At 44.9% G+C, this 20,802-nt stretch overlaps 1 protein-coding gene across 4 annotated transcripts in view; it reads left to right on the forward strand.

Moving 5' to 3' along the window:
• Window positions 1-20,802, forward strand: part of STS (steroid sulfatase) — a 177,593-nt gene that overhangs the window by 141,205 nt on the left and 15,586 nt on the right. For all 4 annotated transcript variants that reach the window (XM_036840078.1, XM_036840080.1, XM_036840081.1 and 1 more), the window contains 2 exons: window positions 417-554; window positions 13,209-13,368. In XM_036840078.1, coding sequence (XP_036695973.1) covers window positions 417-554; window positions 13,209-13,368 — 298 coding nt within the window. The remainder of the gene's footprint in view (window positions 1-416; window positions 555-13,208; window positions 13,369-20,802) is intronic.

Genomic DNA, 20,802 nt, shown 5'->3' on the forward strand with positions numbered 1-20,802 from the left:
AAAACTAGTAGACTTCTTTATAGCCTCAGGCCGGCTGGTGATTGCAGCAATTTGGCTTCTCTCTTCTGGCATCTTCCTCCAAGGAGCTCATGATCTGTGAGCCTGATTCTTCTAGAATCCTTTATCAGGTCTCCCTACAGGGTCACCCCATGATGCCTAGAGGTTCAGATGATGCTTGTAGATGATACTTAATTCAGCGACTGAATCTTCGCATTGTCTCTGCCAAGAGCCCGGCCACTGTGGTTCCTTCTGATTATGCTGCATCCCCTGTTGGGATCAGCACAGCAGAGCTCAGTGAATAAGACCATCTCCTCCTCACCGTCAGAAATTAACAGACAAGTCAATGAGGGCAAATCACCTCCCTTTCTTTTGTAAAGATTGCACTGTCTTAACACGGAGTGTTTTCTCCCCTTCAGGGCAGATCTTGGATGTTCTAGATGAGTTGAAACTGGCTAATAACACCCTGGTCTACTTCTCCTCGGACCAAGGAGCACATGTAGAAGAGGTGACTGTCAAAGGGGAAGGTCACGGAGGCAGTAACGGAATCTATAAAGGTGAGAAATCTATCCAGGTGGGAAATGCCACGGTGTCAGCTCTGTGCTCTGCCCGGCCCCCTCAGCTTACCCCCTCATCACCTTCTCCTGGACCTTGGAGCTGTGGTGCTGTTCTTCTGCCACTTGAAACATACAGGGCTTTATTGGGTCACAGGCATTGAAAACTCAGATGGCCAAAGTGACCATTTCCGGTATGGTCTCCCCAGAACTTAAAAGCACGCATTCTGTGTCCAGACATTAAAATGAGGGTGTTTTCCCCCTAAATGTAAATTCAGCCCCATATGTGTAGTTGGTTCAAACAAGACCCCTTACACCCTCCCCCCGTGACCTCTACAACTACAATTGCTTTAAGCCTGGAAGTTTGTGTTAATTTGTTACAGCAACAATAAAAAACTATTAACTTGTAGTTGTAGGCATCAGAAGTTTGAAATGGGTCTCACTGGTCTAAAATCAAGATGGTAGCAGGACTGCATCTTTCTGGAGGCTCCAGGGGAGAATCCATTTCCTTGCCTTCTCCAGCTTCTGGAGGTGCCCACTCTCCTTGGCTCATGGACCCTTTCTTCCCTTTAAAGTCACCAATGCAGTGTCTTCAAACCTTCCTCTCTCTCTCTCTCTGACCTCTGCTTCCATAATTCCATCTCCTTTACTTACTCTTTCTTGCCTGCAATTTTAAGGACCCTTGTGATTATGTCAGGCTCACCCACATAATCCAGAGTAATTTTTCCTATTTCTAGACCCTTAATCACATCTGCAGAGTCCCTTTTGTCATGGAAGGTAACCTAGTCACAGTGTCTGGGGATGAGGATGTTGACATCTTTGGGAGGTCATTATTCTGCCTGTCTCCATATGCTACAGCATTGTGGGCTGATGCTTCCTTCCTGACACAGCGTTAGCTAAGCCACCACCAAGACGGATCAAGCTACCTGTCATTGGGGATATTAGATAAGACCCATCTGCTGACCCCAAGTTGCTTGTACAACATACACTCTGCGAATATGAGACATAGATACCTGGTTATAATAACATGTGGCCCATTTCACAAAGACTTAGGTGAGGTACCTCAAAGGGCATATCTGTGCTAAGGGTTAGGACACCACCCGAATCTGCAGTGGATGTGGGTTGGATGTAACATGGAGGAGGATGATTAGAAGTGACCATGCAAAGAGGCAAAGCAAGGTGTCCCAGACAGTAGGGGCTGCTGAATAAAGCAACATGCGTGACACGTAGGAAAGCGCAGGACCATTGAATTTTGCTCCGTAAAGCCATGAGGTGCTTTATTGCCCTTTCATTATTCTCTCACATGGATGTTTCACAGATTCCCAGGGACTCAGGAAATCAGAGTATACCTACAAAGATATGAAATGCTAATCTATGGAGTGCTTTCATCCATTAGTTTACAAAACCCTGATTGAGCTGTGTATCTGGCACTGGGTTAGAGGCAACAATACGGTCCCTGCCCTAAAGGAGCCCATGGTCAACGGGTTGGGTAGGTGGGTGGCTGGTTGGTTGGGTGGCTGGTTGGATGGTTGGTTGGGTAAATGGCTGGTTGGTTGGGTGGGTGGGTGGTTGAGTGGGTGGATGGTTGGGTGGGTGGGTGGTTGGTTGAGTGGGTGGATAGTTGGGTGGTTGGTTGTGTGGGTGGGTGGTTAAGTGGTTGATTGGGTGGGTGGTCGGTTGGGTGGGTAGGTGGGTAGATGGTTGTTTCGGTGGGTGGATGGTTGGGTGGGTGGTTGGTTGGGTAGATGGTTGGATGATTGGTTGGGTAAGTGGCTGGTTGGTTGGGTGGTTGGTTGTTTGGGTGTGTGGTTGGGTTGGGGGTGGTGGGAGGAAGCCTAAGGAGGCCCATGCGATTTAACAAGTGTGTCGACATTCTTGGCACAAGATGCCAGTGGTGCCTACAGCAAGGAGAGCCTCACTTGGCCAACAGGGCCCAAGAAATGCTCCCAAAGGAGACCAGGCTGGGAAGGAGGTAGCCAGGGTGTGCTTGAGCTCTTGTCCTTCTACCTCGAGCTCTTTCCACTCTCCCAACCACACACCCTCCTCAGTAGAGCTGGGATGAGGAGAGAAGCACATGGCTTACTCTGCAAACTGGCAGGAATGGGGTAATGCTGGATCACACCAGTCTTGAGCCAGACAGACAGCGAAAAGGCAGTCCGTCACCCATCCCAATGGCAGCATAGCCTGTGAAACCTTATACTTCTATTTACATCCTCGACATGCACATCTGAGTCCTTTCAAATTCTGAGCACCCGGGGGGGCCGGGACCTTTGTTTACACCTTCGGTTACCTGGAACCCAGGAGGGAAGGATTCCTGTTCAGTGAGGGTCTGGACAACCTCGCTGGATGTTCATACCACTTCTTTTGCTTGTCATCGTTCCCTCCCCAGTGCAGGACACATGACTGATACTCAGCACGGGTGAAATGACTGAACAGGTGTTTCTACTCGGAACAGGATTAACCCACTCTTTCAGCCAGCCCTCCTCTATTCAGTCTTATTTTCGAGGAGCGAGAAGTGAAAATATGTATTCCTGTATAGTAAGATGAGGTGCTTTCGTCGTATTTCCTTGAGGTTATGGACTGTGTGTGGAGAGTTGTTTTTATGTTATTTTATACGTGATAGTGTCTCTCGAGATGGAGTCACAGACTGCATTTCGTGACTGGCTCCCCCGTCCATTCATTCCCCCGGTGAAGGTCTGTTAGGTTCCAAAGTTGCTTAGTGGCTGCTGCCGAGACGTGTCCATAAATCACAATAATAGAAGTGGTTAGCAAGTAATACGTTATTTAAGAAAGTCACGTACATGGTGCGATGGAGCCTTGGTTCGGGGACAGACGACCAGATGACCACCAGCTGATGAATCTGACGGAGCCTCATGAGCCAAAGAAGGAGATGTATTGGCGTTTAGCGTCGATGACTGGCTCTTCGGAGACATAAGTGGGTGGTGGGGATGGGTCAGAAGGAGAGTGTCAAAGGTCTGAGTGACGCCTTGGAACGGGGCTTCTCATACAATCTGAAAAGCATGCTCACAGCTGCTCCCTGGGTTTTTTTTTGGTTTTTAAAATTTATTTATTTATTTATTTATTTATGGCTGTGTTGGGTCTTCGTTTCTGTGCGAGGGCTTTCTCTCGTTGCGGCAAGCGGGGGCCACTCTTCATCGCGGTGCGCGGGCCTCTCACTATCGCGGCCTCTCTTGTTGCGGAGCACAGGCTCCAGACGCGCAGGCTCAGTAGTTGTGGCTCACGGGCCTAGTTGCTCCGCGGCATGTGGGATCTTCCCAGACCAGGGCTCGAACCCGTGTCCCCCGTGTTGGCAGGCAGATTCTCAACCACTGCGCCACCAGGGAAGCCCTTTTTTTGTTTTTTTAAGAAACATATTGGATGTGTTAGAAATGCTTTGTTTGAACGCTAGAACTACAATCAGTGTCTGACACTGTATTAATATCTCAGCCACTACTCTATTGCGAAGCATTATCCCTTTGTCAAGTTTAGTTGAAATCAAGTTCACAGTGAAACATTGTTACGGTATGATGCTCAAAAAAAAAAAAAAAGATGCGGCTTCCTTCTAGCTACGGGGAATGACCAAAGACTCTTCAGTGTCAAGACGCCTTGTTTTCTAAAGCTGTGAAGTTGCACTCCTGTGGTTTATGCAAACACAGAGGAATCACACCATTTGAACTCATTGATCAAAAGAGCATCCTTTCGGAACAATCCTGACTTGCAGTCTTCATCAGCACTGCTCCAAAAGATCTATACTTCCTCACATTGCCTTCTCTTCTCTAGTCACATCCCATCCTGCCTCACTCTAATAAGGGCACTCCTACTGTCACTTAGGGCCCCCCGAGATAATCCAGGATAATCTCCCCATCGCACGATCCATAATGTAATCATATCTACAAAGTCTCTTTTTCAGAAAACAAGGTAAAATTCAAAGGTTCCAAGGATTCCAAAATGGACATCTTTAGGGGCCATTATTCAGTCTGCCGCTCAAAAAAAATCTGTACTATTTGAGCTCAGTGATCCCTCTGTATTCCTCAAGCCTGTTTCACTAATGAAACCTATGGACCACCTTGGTAGAATGGCTGTGATTAAATCACTACACAGAGTTCAACAGCTAATCGCTTTTAATCAGAGAAACATTAGATTCTGCTGTAGTCTGCATTTCAAAAAATTAATTTAATTGTGTGGGGTTGAGGGGATAGTGACACTACTAGTTTTTTCTCTCTCCTTTTTTTTTAATAGAAATATAGTTGATTTACAATGTTGTGTTAGTTTCAGATGTACAGCAAAGTGATTCATTTATACACACACACATATCTATTTTTTTCAGATTCTTTTCCCTTACAGGTTATTACACAATATTGAGTATAGTTCCCTGTGCTATGCAGTAGGACCTTGTTGATTATCTATTTTTTTTTAACTTTAAAAAAAAATTGATTTATTTTATTTATTTATTTTTGGCTGCGTTGGGTCTTCGTTGCTGCGCGCAGGTTTTCTCTAGTTGTGGCGAGCGGGGGCTACTCTTCATTGCGGTGCATGGGCTTCTCATTGCGGTGTCTTCTCTTGTTGCAGAGCATGGGCTCCAGTAGTTGTGGCATGTGGGCTCAGTAGCTGTGGCTTGCGGGCTCTAGAGCACAGGCTCAGTAGCCGTGGTGGATAGGCCCAGTTGCTTCGCGGCATGTGGGATCTTCCCAGATCAGGGCTCGAATCCATGTCCCCTGCATTGGCAGGCAGATTCTTAACCACTGTGCCACCAGGGAAGCCCTGTTTATCTATTTTATATAAAGTGGTGTGTATCTGTTAATCCCAAACTCCTAATTTATCTCTCCCCCACTTTCCCCTTTGGTAACTGTAAGTTTGTTTTCTATATCTGTGAGTCTGTTTCTGTTTCACAGATAAGTTCATTTGTGTCATGTTTTAAATTCCATATATGAGCGATATCATATGGTATTTGTCTTTCTCTGTCTGGCTTCACTTAGTATGATAATCTTTAGGTCCACGCATGTTGCTGCAAATGGCATTATTTTATTCTTTTTTATGGCTGAGTACTATTTCATTGTACGTATACATCACATTTTCTTTTATCATTCACCTGTCGATGGACATTAGGTTGTTTTCCATGTCTTGGCTATTGTGAATAGTAATGCTATGAACATTGGGGTGCATGTATCTTTTCGAATTAGAGTTTTGTCCGGATATATGCCCAGGAGTGGGATTGCTGGATCATATGGTAGCTCTATTTTTAGTTTTTTAAGGAACCTCCAGACTGTTCGCCGTAGTGGCTGCACCAATGTACATTCTCACCAACAGTGTAGGAGGATTCCCTTTTCTCCACACCCTCCCTAGCATGTAATATTTGTAAACTTATTTTCACCTTTTCCCTAAAATATCCTCCCTTAGCTGGGACCAGAATAACTTCCCTAAGATTTTCTTAGGGTTTAGAGTTTCCTTCCTCTTCCTCACAGCTGAAAATTCCCCGAAGTCTCGGATGAGAACATCATACTCCTAGCTCTGGCTTCCTTTTCATCCCTCTCCCAAGTCAAGGTCACCCAGCAGGAGGCTTCCCCCCTCAACCCCCGCCTCCCTTTTACTCTGCCTAAAGGCAAGTAATAAATGTCAATGGAGTGGATAAATTAACTCCATAGATGGCTTCTGCAGAAGCATTGGTTGGTGGGTGTGAGGGCTGAAAATCATATCTTCCTGAGTGTTCATGAAAGTAGACTTTCTCCAGGTGCAGAGAAATGCTTTCCGAATTCCCTGATGCCTGCAAGAAAGGCACTGCAGCTTCTGGCAGTTCTCCTTGAAGTGCAAATTCCAAAAGCCACTGATTGGCTGGAGCCCATATGGCTTAGGAGTTGCTTCTTACAGTCACTGAGTTTGGTGGCTCTTTGCCTCACGCAGTCACACAGCTTTCAGAGCAACGGATGCTTTCGTTGGAAAAAAAAAAACCAGCAAGAGGCTCTGGTAGTTTATTAGGAGGTGGTTACATTCAGGTTCATTCTTCAGATTTTAGCAAACATTTTCATCAGCTCCCCAAGAGAGGGCAAAGCTGGCTGGTCTTGCTAGTATCAGGACTTGTGTGCCAGGAGGCATACCCCAGGCTTCCCCAGGCTTTTCCTCTTTGAAAGAAGCTCACATGTTATCCTCACCTAGCAGTGCATTCCTTCAGTTAAATTCCACTGACAAGCACGCATATATTGAGCCTTCATAGTATGCCAGGCTCGGGGCTAGCTTCTAGGACATAATGACAGCGAATACAGGGTCCCCAGCCTCTAGTAGCTCACATTCTTTGGTTGAGATGGACATCTAAGGAGATGGTTTCGGAATAACAAACTAGAAAGGCAGCTCTGAGAAGGGACGATTAGACGTTGTTCCCCCAACCTGGGAATTCAGAGAACTTCCCAGGAGACACGGACCTTTTGCAGGCTGATGTTTGGAAGTGTTGGCTGGGAGAGGAGAGGTGGAGAGTTCATTCCAGGCAGGAGTGAGATGCTTACAGGGAGCAAAACAGCAGCTCACGGTTGCTAGAGATGAAGGTGTAAACAAGGGATACTGGGTGATGTAGCTGATGAAAGGGACCCTACGTCCACGTTAGTATGTCCGATAGAATGAAGCAGATAGATAGACAGACAGATAGGGATAGATAGATAGATAGATAGGGATAGATAGATATGATGGATGGATGGATAGATAGATAGATAGATAGATATGATGGATGGATAGATAGATAGATAGGGATGGATGGATAGATAGATAGACAGACAGACATAGGTAGGTAGGTAGATAGATAGATAGAGATAGATGAACAGACATAGGTAGATAGATAGATACATAGAAAGAAATGTGTGTATATATATTGTGTGTATATATATATGTATGTGTGTGTGTGTGTGTGTGTGTATATATATAGTTATTGCTATTTGGGTAGTAGTTAAAATTGGAGGTCAAGAATATCACCCAAATCCACTATAAGGAGAGGGTAAAGGAGTGAACATAGGGATGAATTGAGGGGTAACATAAGATGTCTCATGTTTTTGGCTGGTGTGATTGGGTAGATAGAAGTTCTTTGAGGAATTAGGACTCCCAGGCAGAGACTTGGTTCCCTTGTTTTTAGAATTTGAATGATAGGATTGTTATTATAGGAACATCGTAGAAGACTGTCGAGATGATTAAGAAGTCAGTACATGCACAGTGTGTCCTAAGTGCCCTTAGTGAGGGCAAGGAATACTGTTGTCTGCCACAGTGCAAGAACTACGATCCAGATGTGTTCTACTCACATCTGTATCCTCAGAACCTAGAAGAGTGCCTGACATATTGTAACAAATTATTTTTGAGTGAATATGTAAATGGAAAACCACTTGAGCTTAGGTTTGAAGGATCAGTGGTTTAACTCAATGAAGAGGGCAATGAATCAACGTTGTTGTATTGGTAAACCCACTGGTATTGGTGATTGATTAGATATTGGGTTTGAGGGAAAGGAAGACGTCAAAGCTGTCTGTAACATGTTTGGCTGGTGTGATTCGCTAGATAGAGGTTCCCTTTAGGAATTAGGACTCCTGGGCAGAGACCTATATTGGGTTGGTGTATGGGATCATTTAGTGTAAGAAGAGAAGAGGGTCAGGGACCAAGCCGAACATAAAAGGTGATACGGGAGATGATGATCCAACAAAGGAGATATGGAGAGAATGACAGGGAAATAAGAAGAAAACTGGGAGGGAAGGGAAGATCCAGGGAAGAACATGGTTCGTAGAAATGGATGCTGATAAACAGTCAAGTAGGATGTAGACCCCAAGGGTCCATTGTGTATATTATACATGTGACGCTCCTAGGAGTATTTTCAGTGGAGAGCGAGGGACAGAGGCTGGCTGGATAGAAGTGGGGCGGAAGGTGAGCAGTGTCTCAGATTCTTTTCAGAAATGTGTCTGTGCAGGGAGACGGGCTGTGAAAGGGGGGCTTTGTCATGGGGAAGGTTGGAGTGTATTTCATTCTCTCAAGTCAACTTCAGTAGATGGATCATGAAGGTACAGGGGGCAGCTGAGAATGTCAGATTTCTGAGAAGACTGTGGGAAATGAGACCCAACCTGTAGGAGGATTGATCTTTGCAAGGAGGAGGGACCTTGTCTAGTCTGGGAGGGAATGTGGAGAGCAGGTGCTGGTGCATTGAGAAGGGATAGTGGCTGGAATTTGAAGGTGTTCCCAAATGAAGCCCTCTGTTTCCTCTCTGCAGAAGGAAACAGTTACCTACTGAAGGCGGGGTAGGGCGGGGCATGGGGGTGACACGTAGTATTCTGGGGGAGGGTTGACGTGCCAGCTGCACGTGGGGAACACTGGATTCCAGGAACAGGAAGGGACCCCATTTGGTCACTTTAACCAGATGCGCAAAGTTGAGAAGATCTCGATTTACAGAGAACAGATAGATATTTTCCTTGAGGGCTGGTATTGTACTGGGAAGGCATGAATATGTGTCAGAGGTTCTCTGGGATCCAGTCTTTTAGCAAGAATGTGATGGAAATGGTATATGGCATGATCTGAGCTGGTCATCGGGACCACATAGGATAAAGTTAGCAAACATCCCGAAAATTGAAGTGTCATTTGGAACAACTGGGACTGTCCACTTAAGTAGAAAACTGAACTACTGAATGATCGCAGTCTTAGACGAGTTGACTGCATTGGGTTTTATTTGACAAAACGTGTGACCGTGGTACGACAGGGTTCAATATTGCAGAGTTTGGGCCCAAGGTTGAGAAAGCTGTATTGGAAGGCAGAGGTGTGTGGTTAGATAATAGAGTGTTGAGATCACTCACTTTTGAGACGGAGCAGGTGGGAGTGATGTGGTCTGTGGGTGACGGAGGCCAAGGTTGCCTGGAGGGGGGGACATGGTTGGGGATGTGACATCGGTGGATAATCTGAGGTCTGGGAGGGCAGGGAGTTGGTGTATTTCGTGCTAATTGAGCTCATTTTCCTGGATGGAATGCACAGTGAGACTAAGAAGATAAGCTTGTTGGGTAAGACTCTGGAGGAGAGAACTTTTGGAATGCAACAGGTTAGGGGAATGAAAAAGCCTAGCAAAGTTAAGGGACCAAAACAGGTTGGAAACAGGAGTTTATAACCACTCCCATCTGTAAGGTTCTCTTTTTTTCCCCCCCCCCAGGAATACTCTGCATCAATTCATCCATTATTTCGTTCATTCACTGCATATATTGGACCTTCTCTATTTGGAAGGTATTACGCTGTGGACCGCAGTTGATTCAACAGTAGATTAGAGTTTCTTCTCAAGTACTCTTGGTCCCACTGGGATGATGAGATGGGCATCGCATTGATTATCACACCTCCCATAAACGAGAACCTTGAAAAGTGCTCAGGAAATGGAGAGTAGGAAGACATCACGTGTGGTAGTGGTTGTAGAAGCCTTGATTAGATAGGAAGAGCGTGTTATGCAGGCTTTCGAGGGTTTGTAGAAATGATTGGGGGTTGGGGGAAAATCCTGGCAGAGAAAACAGCAGCAGAACTTTGCAGAAGGCGGGATGGGGTGAGTTGATTGCTGGGGCACTTAGGTGAGACTCCGCTCAACTAAGGAATGGTATTGAAAGGCTGGCCCAGAGCCAGGATGTGGTTACTTTACATTCCAGGCTGAAGGAGAGATTCTTTAGTTTTTCGTTCTTGCAGAAGATATGAAGGAGTCCAATTAAGTGAGAAAATAAATCATCAGTGGAAGTTGCAGTGACATTTCCCCCCTAACACTGAAGGAGTTAATATTACGGAGTATGGTCAGGGCTGATGCACTCACCCTTCTCCCCAAATCTAAACTCAGTAACTTTAAGAGCAGGGCTCTATATGTGGAATCTATCAATCAAAAAAAAAGGGCTACAAATGAACTTACCTACATATCAGAAATAGAGTCACGGATGTAGGAAAGAAACTTATGGTTACCAGGGGGTAAGGGCGGGAGATAAATTGGGAGATTGGGATTGACACATACACACTACTATATATAAAATAGATAACTAATAAGGACCTACTGTGTAGCACAGGGAACTCTACTCAATACTCTGTAATGACCTATGGGGGAAAAGAATCTAAAAAAAGAGTGGATATATGTATATGTATAACAGATTCGCTTTGCTGTACAGCAGAAACTAACACAACATTGTAAATCAACTACACTCCAATAAAAAAAAAAAGAAAAAAGAAAAAGAGCAGGGCTCAATAAACTATGGCATTTGGGCCAGATCCAGCCTGATGCCTGATTCTGTAGATCAGGTTTTCCTGAAACACAGCCATGTTGATTTGTTGGTGTCTGGCCCTCCTGCTTCTGAGCTTCTGAGGAGTTGGGCAAGCCACCCAAACCACCTAAAATAGTTATTCCCTGGCTTTTCAAAGAAAACACGTGCCACCTCCTGGCTCAGATGATTTAGCCGTTTGATGTCTTGCTTAAATAGTCACCTTTAGCTTTTGAAACCGGGTCAGTTATTTTAAGGGTGTTCTTCAGTTCTTTACCTCTCCTTCAAGCAGTGACATGAGCAGATAGCTGCTGTTTATTTTTGCCCTGATAACAGGTGGATGACAGTTTGATAGAACCTGGGCAGTTTTGTCACATCTCCCATCTATAATTGGTGGCGATTTAGTCCCTGGACTGAATACATCGAGGAGAGTGTAAACTATGGCATCTTGGGTGAGAAAGACTTTAGTGTGAATGAGATTCGTCACGTGCTTCCTTGTGGTTCCCATTAATCCAGGGAACCAGTGTTATCGGGTGGGGAGATGCCCAAGAGGACAAAAAATGACAGAGTATTTCATAAAACTCTGTGCCCACATCAAGCAAAAGAATGACAAGCATATGCTCTTGCCATTCAAAGGCATTTGACCTGCCGGGTGGCAGCATGCGTAAAAACAAAAATAGAAGCGTGGTTTAGAGACAGCTGTTCCTGACAAGAGTCTCGGAGTGAATGGTAGAAGAACTTTCTCTGCACCTTCCTGGAGAGATTAACTCAGCCATCATCTGTCTGTGACTTCCTGTCACGGCCGAGTGCCACCGGGACGTTAAATGCGTGAATTTGACAATGACTCGACCAAATTTTAAATTTAGACCATGCTCTTTTCTCTGTTCAGACATTTTCAGAAAGAATCCACACTCCTTCACCTGTTTTTCTTGTATCTCCCTTGCAGTCCCCTGTCCTTCTCTGCCAACCCTATTTCTCCTTCGCAAACCAACTCAAAGTCTGTCGCTTCAGGGCCCGTGTTCCCAGGGAAGAGGCATCCTCTGTGCTTTTTGCTGGGCTGCAATCAGAGTTATGCACAGCTTGTTATAAAGTCATGGGGAACTACTCCTGGGGAAGCAGCATATCTATTTTTCCATCCATCCGCGTGTTCCCTGCTGGAGGGATCCAGCATCTCTGGCCTCTTTGAGCCCAAGGCCGCCATGCTGCTGTCTCCCTTCCCCGAGGACCATTAGTGAGAGACCTTGGGGAGCATCTTCTGTTGACATTGTGACCCACTCCCAGCTCACCCCTCCAGCCCTTCCTGATACCCCTTTCATGCTCTATTTAGTTATTTTCGAATTGCCTCATACGTGCAAAGCTCGTTTTCCCAACTAAACAGTAAGAGCTATGCCAGTGCTAAAATAATAGCAATGATGAAAATGGCTATGGTCAGTGGCCCCTTGTCTTTCAGGCTGGGGATCATAATCCTGTGGAATACTCACATCTTACGTGTCTGGAATGTGTGGCACAGCCGGTTGATCCATGGCCCCAAGGGCACAGAACTGGTGTTTTCATTGCCTAGGGCTGCTGCAAGAAATCACCACCGATTTGGTGGCTCAACGCAACACAAATGGATGATCTTACAGTTCTGCAGGTCCGATGTCCAAAATGGGTCCACGTGGGCTAAAATCGAGGTGTCGGCAGAACCGTGTTCCTTTATGAAGGCTTTCGGGGAACAGCTGTTTCCTTGCCTTTACCAGTGGCGAGAGGCCGCCTGCGTCCCTTGGCTTGGGGCACCTTTCTCTCTGTTCAAAGCCAGTGACGTAGCACCTTCCAGTCTCTCTGACTACAGCCTCAGCTGCTCTGATGCCAATTTTCCTGCTTCCCTCTTTGCCTTATAAAGACGCTCATGATTCTATTTGACCTACTCACATAATCCAGAATAATCTCTCCTTTTGTCGGATAAGGTACCATATCCCCAGATTCCAGGGGTTGCAAGTGGACATTTGGGGGTGCCATTATTTAGCCTCCTACCAGTGGTAAAAAGTAGAAATGGAATTTGAACGCCATGACTCCAGAAACATTGTTATAAGTCTTTGTTGCTGCGAGATTTGAGTCTCCCTGATTACAGAGTCAGCACTTGTGTCCACCAGACAATGCTGGCCGTGTGTCATGCATGTAGTGACCATGACATATATATATATTGGATTCGCCAAGAAGTTCGTTTGGGTTTTTCCGTAACATTTTATGGAAAAACCCAAACGAACTTCTTGGCCAACCCAATATATTTTTTTCACCACAAGAGATACTGTATTGCTTGTGAAATTCTCATTGAACCCATGTCATTAAATCACTAGGTTCTTCCAAATCGGCCACCCCACGTTGAGCGTTGAAGAGTGCATTGAGGTACGTGTTGGAAAGACGTATAAATCTCCTTGATGCCTCTCCTTCGGCATTTTAGGGGGAAAAGCCAACAACTGGGAAGGAGGCATCCGGGTTCCAGGCATCCTCCGATGGCCGGGAGTGATCCAGGCTGGGCTGGAGATCGATGAGCCAACAAGCAACATGGACATCTTCCCCACGGTGGCCAAACTTGCGGGGTCCCCTCTGCCGGAAGACAGGTACTGTGACCCCCAGGTGCTCGGGACAGTCTCCTTCAGATTTTGCGGACAACGGTGTTCCACCTTGCCTGCACGGTGGCATGTGCTACTTCCGGCTGGACCCGTTATCCACGCCCAGTTATGGGACTTACTGGTGGGTCCAGCAATGTAAACACAGCTCTGTCCATCCTGTTAGCCCAGTGGGAAATAAAGTCCAAAGCCTGAAGGGGATGGACAGTCTTTTTTTTTTTTTTAATATTTGTTTATTTATTCATTTATTTGGTTGCACCAGGTCTTAGTAGTGGTATGTGAACTCTTAGTTGCAGCATGCATGTGGGATCTAGTTCCCTGACCAGGGATTGAACCCGGGCCCCCTGAATTGAGAGTGTGGAGTCTTCTCCACTGTGCCACCAGGGAAATCCTATGGGATGGACGGTCTTTAACTGAGCCTCCCTCTTTTGGCATTCCGTGGAACCTCTCCCCCTTCCTCTCTCTCCTCTCTCTCTCTCTCTCTCTCTCTCTCGTCTGTGCCCATCATCATCTTGCAGAAGGGCAGCTGGACAGATGCCCTCTAACCTCCCTTGTTTCGTCCCACACCTCTCCTCCTGGCCCTGCTCACCGGCTCTTTGCTGCAGCAGCGAGAAAGGCAGTTGGGTCCCCAGTCAGGCCCCTTTTTTCCCAGCACGTCTTCATTTAGCGAGTTCTAAATGAAATGTCTTTCTCTTAAATTTAAATACAACTTCCGATGGCATCGCCAGTGGTTTCTCCTTAAGTGTTATTACCAATCTGAAGAGTTCTAAGTGAGGCACACTGATTCATTGTTTTCATTAGTTGGGTGGCAGTCCAGGGTGACAGCAGGCACACGGGCTGCAAATCTTGTTCAAATTCAGCTGCCGACGGAACCAAGAGGAAACTGGAAACCAGAGACGAAAACTACAGCTCAGCCAGAGCTGAGTCCGTGGAGAGGTTTGCTCACCTCCCATTGTGCGCAACCTTGGTTCATTCTTCATTTTTTTTTTTTTCAGATTTCTGCATTAGGTACACCATCCTCTCAAAGTGCATGCGCGCGCGCACGCGCACACACACACACACACACACACACACACAGATGGGAAAGGCAGAATTGTAGAGTTCAGCCCTTCTCAAACTTTGTGGTCTCGAGATCCATGTACACTCTTCCCAGATCCAGGAGCCCAAAGATGTTGTGTTTCTGTGGGTGATATCTATCAGTGTTTGTCATATGAGCAATTAAACCTGGAAATAAAAGTTTTTAAACACAAGAGGGCCCAAGCACACATTGCATCGGCTGACAGAGTGATAATGGAGCCGCTGGGGAAACCCACCGTAAGCTCATGAAAGAGTGGTTGTACAAAAGGCAAATAACATTTTGAATTACTGCAAAGACAGTTTGAGCTCACAGACCTCCTGAAGGGTCTCAGGCATCCCCGTGGGTCTCTGGACCACACCGTCAGGGTAGCTGGCGCTCCAGAGAAGAGCAGAGATTCCCGGAGCTGTACTGCTGCGGCTTCTCTGCTGCCGAAGCGTTGAACTTCCTGGGCCTTGATTTCTTCTCCTGCAAATGGGTTCACACTTGCACAGGATGGAAAGCACTAGAGCATGTCAAGTGCAGAGTAGAGATGCATGAATACTTGCCATTTTTGTTTCACCCGCCATATTGAGAGGTAACAGGTAGGGAAGTAGAGTTGTTTCCACTTACATGTTTCATGTCTATCTGGGCTCAGAGAATCATCACGATGAGGGCTGAAGGGGCTTCTAAGAGCTTCTGTTCCAGTCAAACTATTCTTCTTCCCCTCTAATGACAGAAAACTTGGCAGGAGTAACTCATCAAAAGTCTTTTCTTACAGAAAACTAAAACTCTCACTCCTTATTTTATTTATTCTTTGGCCCTGGTTCTTTCCCTTGGAATAAATCTGAATAGTTCCATGACCAGTGCACACTGAATGTTCAGATAGTTTCATTAAGTACATTTTTCTCTCATGGTTCATGATATTAAATTCGTCGGTACTCTCTGCTTTCACAGTATCTTTATTTTTTAATTATTTTTAAAATATTTATTTATTTATTTATTGGGCTGTGCCAGGTCTTTAGTCACAGTATGCAGACTTCTTAGTTGCGACACGCGAACCCTTAGTTGCAGCATGCGTGTGGAATCTAGTTCCCTGACCAGGGATCGCACCCGGGCCCCCTGCATTGGGAGCGCAGAGCGTTAACCACTGGACCACCAGGGAAGTCCCTGCTTTCACACTGTCTTTAACTGGTTTTCCACCTCACTGGAAAGAGCCGAGGGAAGGGAAAAGTTCAGAGGCAAAGAGGAAGATCCCTAAAGGGAGATCTTGCTGCCGGCACCTCGCACCCACCCCAATCTGAGGTTAATGGGGGTCATCCCGTTTTTCTCGCACGTGCCCATTGAGGAAGGAAGCAGTCTCCCTCCTAAGCTGACCCAAACATTTTGTGCATGAGCCAGTGTCATCAGTGGAACCCATTCTGAGTACTGAAGGTTCTTTCAATGGATCTCACCTGTTGATGGTCCAGCTCAACCCAATGATATTATGTCTGGGTTTTGGTCCAAGGCTCTATAAGATGTCATTGTCCTCCAAGAGACAGCACAGATAAGAAAACAGCAGTCTGCTTCCAGGTTGCTCATGGAAATAAAATGATCTCACAATATACTATTTAGATCATGTTACCAGCCAGGTCTAGAAGACATCCTTGTGTGTCTGCCCTGGAGACGTTGACCATCTAAAGGGATGGTTCTCAGCTGGGGTGACTGTCCCTCCCAGGGGCCGTTTATCAATGTCTAGAGACATTTTTGATTGTTTTGACTCGGGATGTTGCTGGCATCTAGTGGATAGAGGCCAGGGCTGCTGCTAAACATCCTACAATGCACAGGATGCCACCCTCCAGCAAGGAGAGATGCAGCCCAATATGTTGGGAGTGCTGAGGGTGAGAATTCTGCTGAAAAGCTTATTATTGCTCTTTTATGGAAAATGCCGTTATCTACATAATGAAAACCTCGTCAAAACTTTTCAATAAGAGCATCTGGATAATATCCTCATATTTATCCATATCCATCTATAAATCTGATACATAGGTATCTACTCTTTAGAAAACAGCCTAACTCTCTCCCACTAAGATTGGTGGAAATCAGCTTCCCTGATTTCTTGCTTGAGCAATATTAAATTTACGTTTCTCAGGTGAATAAACACATTCAGAGAGTTGGACCCAGGCTATATGACAGTCACTTAATGAGGTTCCCTCACATTTTTCCACATTTTTCATTGAACGAGAGGAGTTTTGTTCAGAAGACCCCTCTCCTTCAAGTACAGCCTTGTAATTCTCAAGAAGCAAGTGCCGTTCCTGATCAATCCTAGCTTGGTGAGAAATGAAAAGCCCTTCGATGCAGGGTTTCTGCTTAGGTAAAAAGAGCGGCAGTCCCAGGGTTACACGTAGAGATTTTCACTTTGCAGAGTCTCAGCGCTGCCCTGAGAATTCTCTAATTCAACCCCGTGGTGTGCCTATATGAGATTCCTCTTGGCAGTGAATCTTTCCTTCATACCTACCGTGGCCATCACCCCAGGATATGCGGAAAAATCATTCCCCCTGCGTCTCCAAATAAGCTGATTCTGGACATAAATGGAGGGCAGTCTTTCTCTGTGATATAAAACATAGGCAACAAAAGTATAATACCTAAATACATTAATTCATTGAAGTGAAAACCTGTCAGCCTCGTCTTTGCAAGCAGATAGAGTATTACCATAGTGAGTCTATGACCACGCTCCCTCTTAATAAAGATTGGCATGCCCAGTTCTCCTATTCCATAATGAAAATTCGATTTCATTTTTTTTTTTCCAAGTTTGGAAAAGAAATCCAAATGCTTGGTATCACTTATGTCTGATGAAGGCAAGGGGAGTGACTTGGTTCTCCCACTAAATTTTGCTGACATCTAGCTGGGTGACCACAGAAGACTTCTTCCGTAGAGCCCTACAGATAAAACAGCAAGCTGTACCCAGTTCAGCTCCACTTTGCAGAATAAAAGTCGAAACTCTTCACGTACGTGTGATTACTTATAATTGATCTTGCTTTCTATTCACATATGGCAGAATGTTTGATGTTTACGGGTGGAAACACCTTTAATTATGAAAGAGACTTTCTAGGTACTTGGGATTCCCTTTAGTTTATCAGAGATCTATGTGCTTTCTTCTAAAAATGTTTCCTTTCCTACTCTACAGTGAAAAAAATCACCTTATTTTTTTGTTTGTTTGTTTTACATCTTTTTTGGAGTATAATTGCTTTACAATGTCGTGTTAGTTTCTGCTGTATAACAAAGTGAATCAGCTATACATATACATATATCCCCATATCCCGTCCCTCTAGCGTCTCCCTCCCACCCTCCCTATCCCACCCCTCTAGGTGGTCACAAAGCACTGAGCTGATCTCCCTGTGCTATGCGGCTGCTTCCCACTAGCTATCTGTTTTACCTTTGGTATTATATGTAAGTCCATGCCACTCTCTCACTTTGTCCCAGCTTACCCTTCACCCTGACCCCGTGTCCTCAAGTCCATTCTCTACGTCTGCATCTTTACTCCTGTCCTGCCCCTAGGTTCATCAGAACCATTTTTTTTTTAGATTCCATATATATGTGCTAGCATATGGTATTTGTTTTTCTCTTTCCGACCCAGTTCACTCTGCACGACAGACTCTAGGTCCATCCACCTCACTGCAAATAACTCAATTTCATTTCTTTTTCATGGCTGAGTAATATTCCATTGTATATATGTGCCACATCTCCTTTATCCATTCTTCTGTCAATGGACACTTAGGTTGCTTCCATGAATCACCTTATTTTGAATATGGCAACAGGTAACTCACCTTGTGCTCCAAGTTAACCTCTTTTTCAGTCCCCCAAGCCTTCCCCTTCTGCTGTGATCCCCAAATCCTCCCCAGAGTGGACCAGGTGGGTCGGAGGGACGTCCCCAAGTACGTGGGTCACTGACTCAGCTGAGAGAGAGATAGCACATTCGTGGGGGGATGAGGTCACTGTCCCCCCCAAAAGTTCCCCAAACATGTTCTTTTCAGTTACGTGAAAGTCATCCCCATGCTATTGAATTTGACCTGAAATTCAGACATGACTCTCCTTGACACTGAATTGTTACTATCCCCATGGTTGTCATGAGTCATCTCCTTGACACTGAATTGTTACTATCCCCATGGTTGTCATGAGTCAGGAACCCAAAGAGAATCATCTCACTTTCCAAGTTAAAGACAATCTCAAATGAGGACATTTTTCGCAGAATCATGCAGACACCAGGGGAAAAAAAGCATCTAATTTTGTAGCCGTGGCTGTCCTGCAAACTTGCCATGAAAAGTTGAATTTGTTTACAGAAAAGGCCAATCAGACAATTCCCATAGGGAAGCGGCGGTGCTTCGCATCACTTTGAAAGTGTATGGGCCCTTCTGCCACGAATCGTGATGTTGTACAGACATTTACATCCCAGCCATCCCAAGTATTTTGATAGCTCAGACACCCTTTAAAAGTTTAGCTTAATAGAGTCACTTTCCATTTTTCATGGCAGAAATGAGCCTCTTTTTGACAAGCCATATTTCTCCAGCACTGTTCAACAGTGGTTTCCATCGCAGCGTGATTTATTGCTGGCTTCCAGGAAAGAGTGCGTTAGGTATAGGATGTAAAAAATAAATGAGATCTGTCTCTGCAGTGCAAGAAAAAAGAAGTTTGCAGAACAGACTTTGCTTCCCTCCTTAAAAAAAAGAGACAAATCTTTTGCTTGGAAGTCAGAAAAAAAGTCTATGAGACTTGCAGTCTTCTTTTTGTCGTTAAATCCCCCTTTGTAGGATCAGGCCCAGTTCAGTTATGAAATACCAATCTTAAGAAAACAGTTCTGTCTCCTGGGTTCTTAAGTGCTGAGTTTTGTGGGTTTATGATGAAAAACAGCTTCGAGAAATGAGCTAGACATTGAGTCAGAGAAACGGAGATTCATTCTCACCCTTGAGCCACCGTGGAAAGTCCTTCTCTCCACGTGGAGCTAAAGGCGGTGGAGAGGGGTTGGGCCCATCTGTCCATCTCTCACCTTCAGGATTTTCACCACTGGGGGCTTTTTATGCTCAGGTCCTCCTCTCTGCTCCTCTCCCCTCATCCCTTGCTTCCTTTCCACCTACTTAGGCTCTCCTAATCTTAAGGACTGAGTTTTTCTTGAAATTCACAATATCGGCCATTTCAGGATAGAACTGGTATTCAGAGAACACACTGCTTCTGGATAGAATCATCTGTCTACCTTGTTCCTCTCGTGGCAAATGAGAATCAGGCTTGGAAAGTGAGCCGATTCTGTCTTTTGTTCTTATTTTTAACTTACAATAATAGAATATTTTCAGTTCCGTGGAATTGTGCGGAGCGCGTGATTAATAACTAAGGTGGGGACCAGAGAAGCAGTCAGCAATAATTACATGATGGGGTTTTTAGCAACACCAAAATAAACCACAAAGAAAAAAGAAAAAAAAAAAAAAAACTCAAGGGAATGTAGGACCTCTCAAGAGTGCTTACCCACATTACATAACCAAGTTAAAGTTCCGGTTTCTCAGTTCCTCATAGTAGGAAGGGCCAGGGATGGAGTGTTTTGTTGTTTTTTTTAAAATTTTTTGTTGGAGTATAGTTGATTTACAATGTTGTGTTAGTTCCAGGTGTACAGCAAAGTGATTCAGTTATACATATACACATATCCACTCTTTTTAAGATGCTTTCCCCACCTAGGCCATTACAGAGTATTGAGTAGAGTTTCCTGTGCTCTACAGTAGGTCCTTATTAGTTATCTATTATATATATAGTAGTGTGTATATGTCAGTCCCGATCTCCCAATTTATCCCTCTGCCCACGCCTTTACCCCTGGTAACCATAAGTTTGTTTTCTACATCTGTGACTCTATTTCTATTTTGTAGATAAGTTCATTTGTACCCTTTTTTTAGATTCCACATATAAGCGATATCATATGATATTTGTCTTGGAATGTTTTTAATCAGAGAAAGAAAACCCTCAAGTTCAACAATCTACCTCTTTCCAAGTAGCTTTCTGCCCCAGGTTTAGGTGGCAGTGGCCTAATGGTAATCGACGACTTCAATTTCTCTAGTGGCTGTTAATGTATGTTTCACTCAAAACAAAATTATAGGCTTTTTTCCTTTATGTAACATCCAAATAGTCTTAATTTTGCTCATCAGCAGTCGTATACAGTTATTGCGTACCATCTGGAAAGTTCCCCTTCTCGGCATAGTTATAGAAGAGATATATTTACCTTTGAGAATGTAAACATATATGTAATGTGTGTATGTGATATGTAAATACATGTGAGTACATTTATATCTTCGGGGTATTTAATATCATCATCATTATTATTTACAAATCACGTCACTGGGACTTAGAACTTCATT

Source organism: Balaenoptera musculus, chromosome X (genome assembly GCF_009873245.2).
Source record: "Balaenoptera musculus isolate JJ_BM4_2016_0621 chromosome X, mBalMus1.pri.v3, whole genome shotgun sequence".
Lineage (NCBI taxonomy): Eukaryota > Metazoa > Chordata > Mammalia > Artiodactyla > Balaenopteridae > Balaenoptera > Balaenoptera musculus.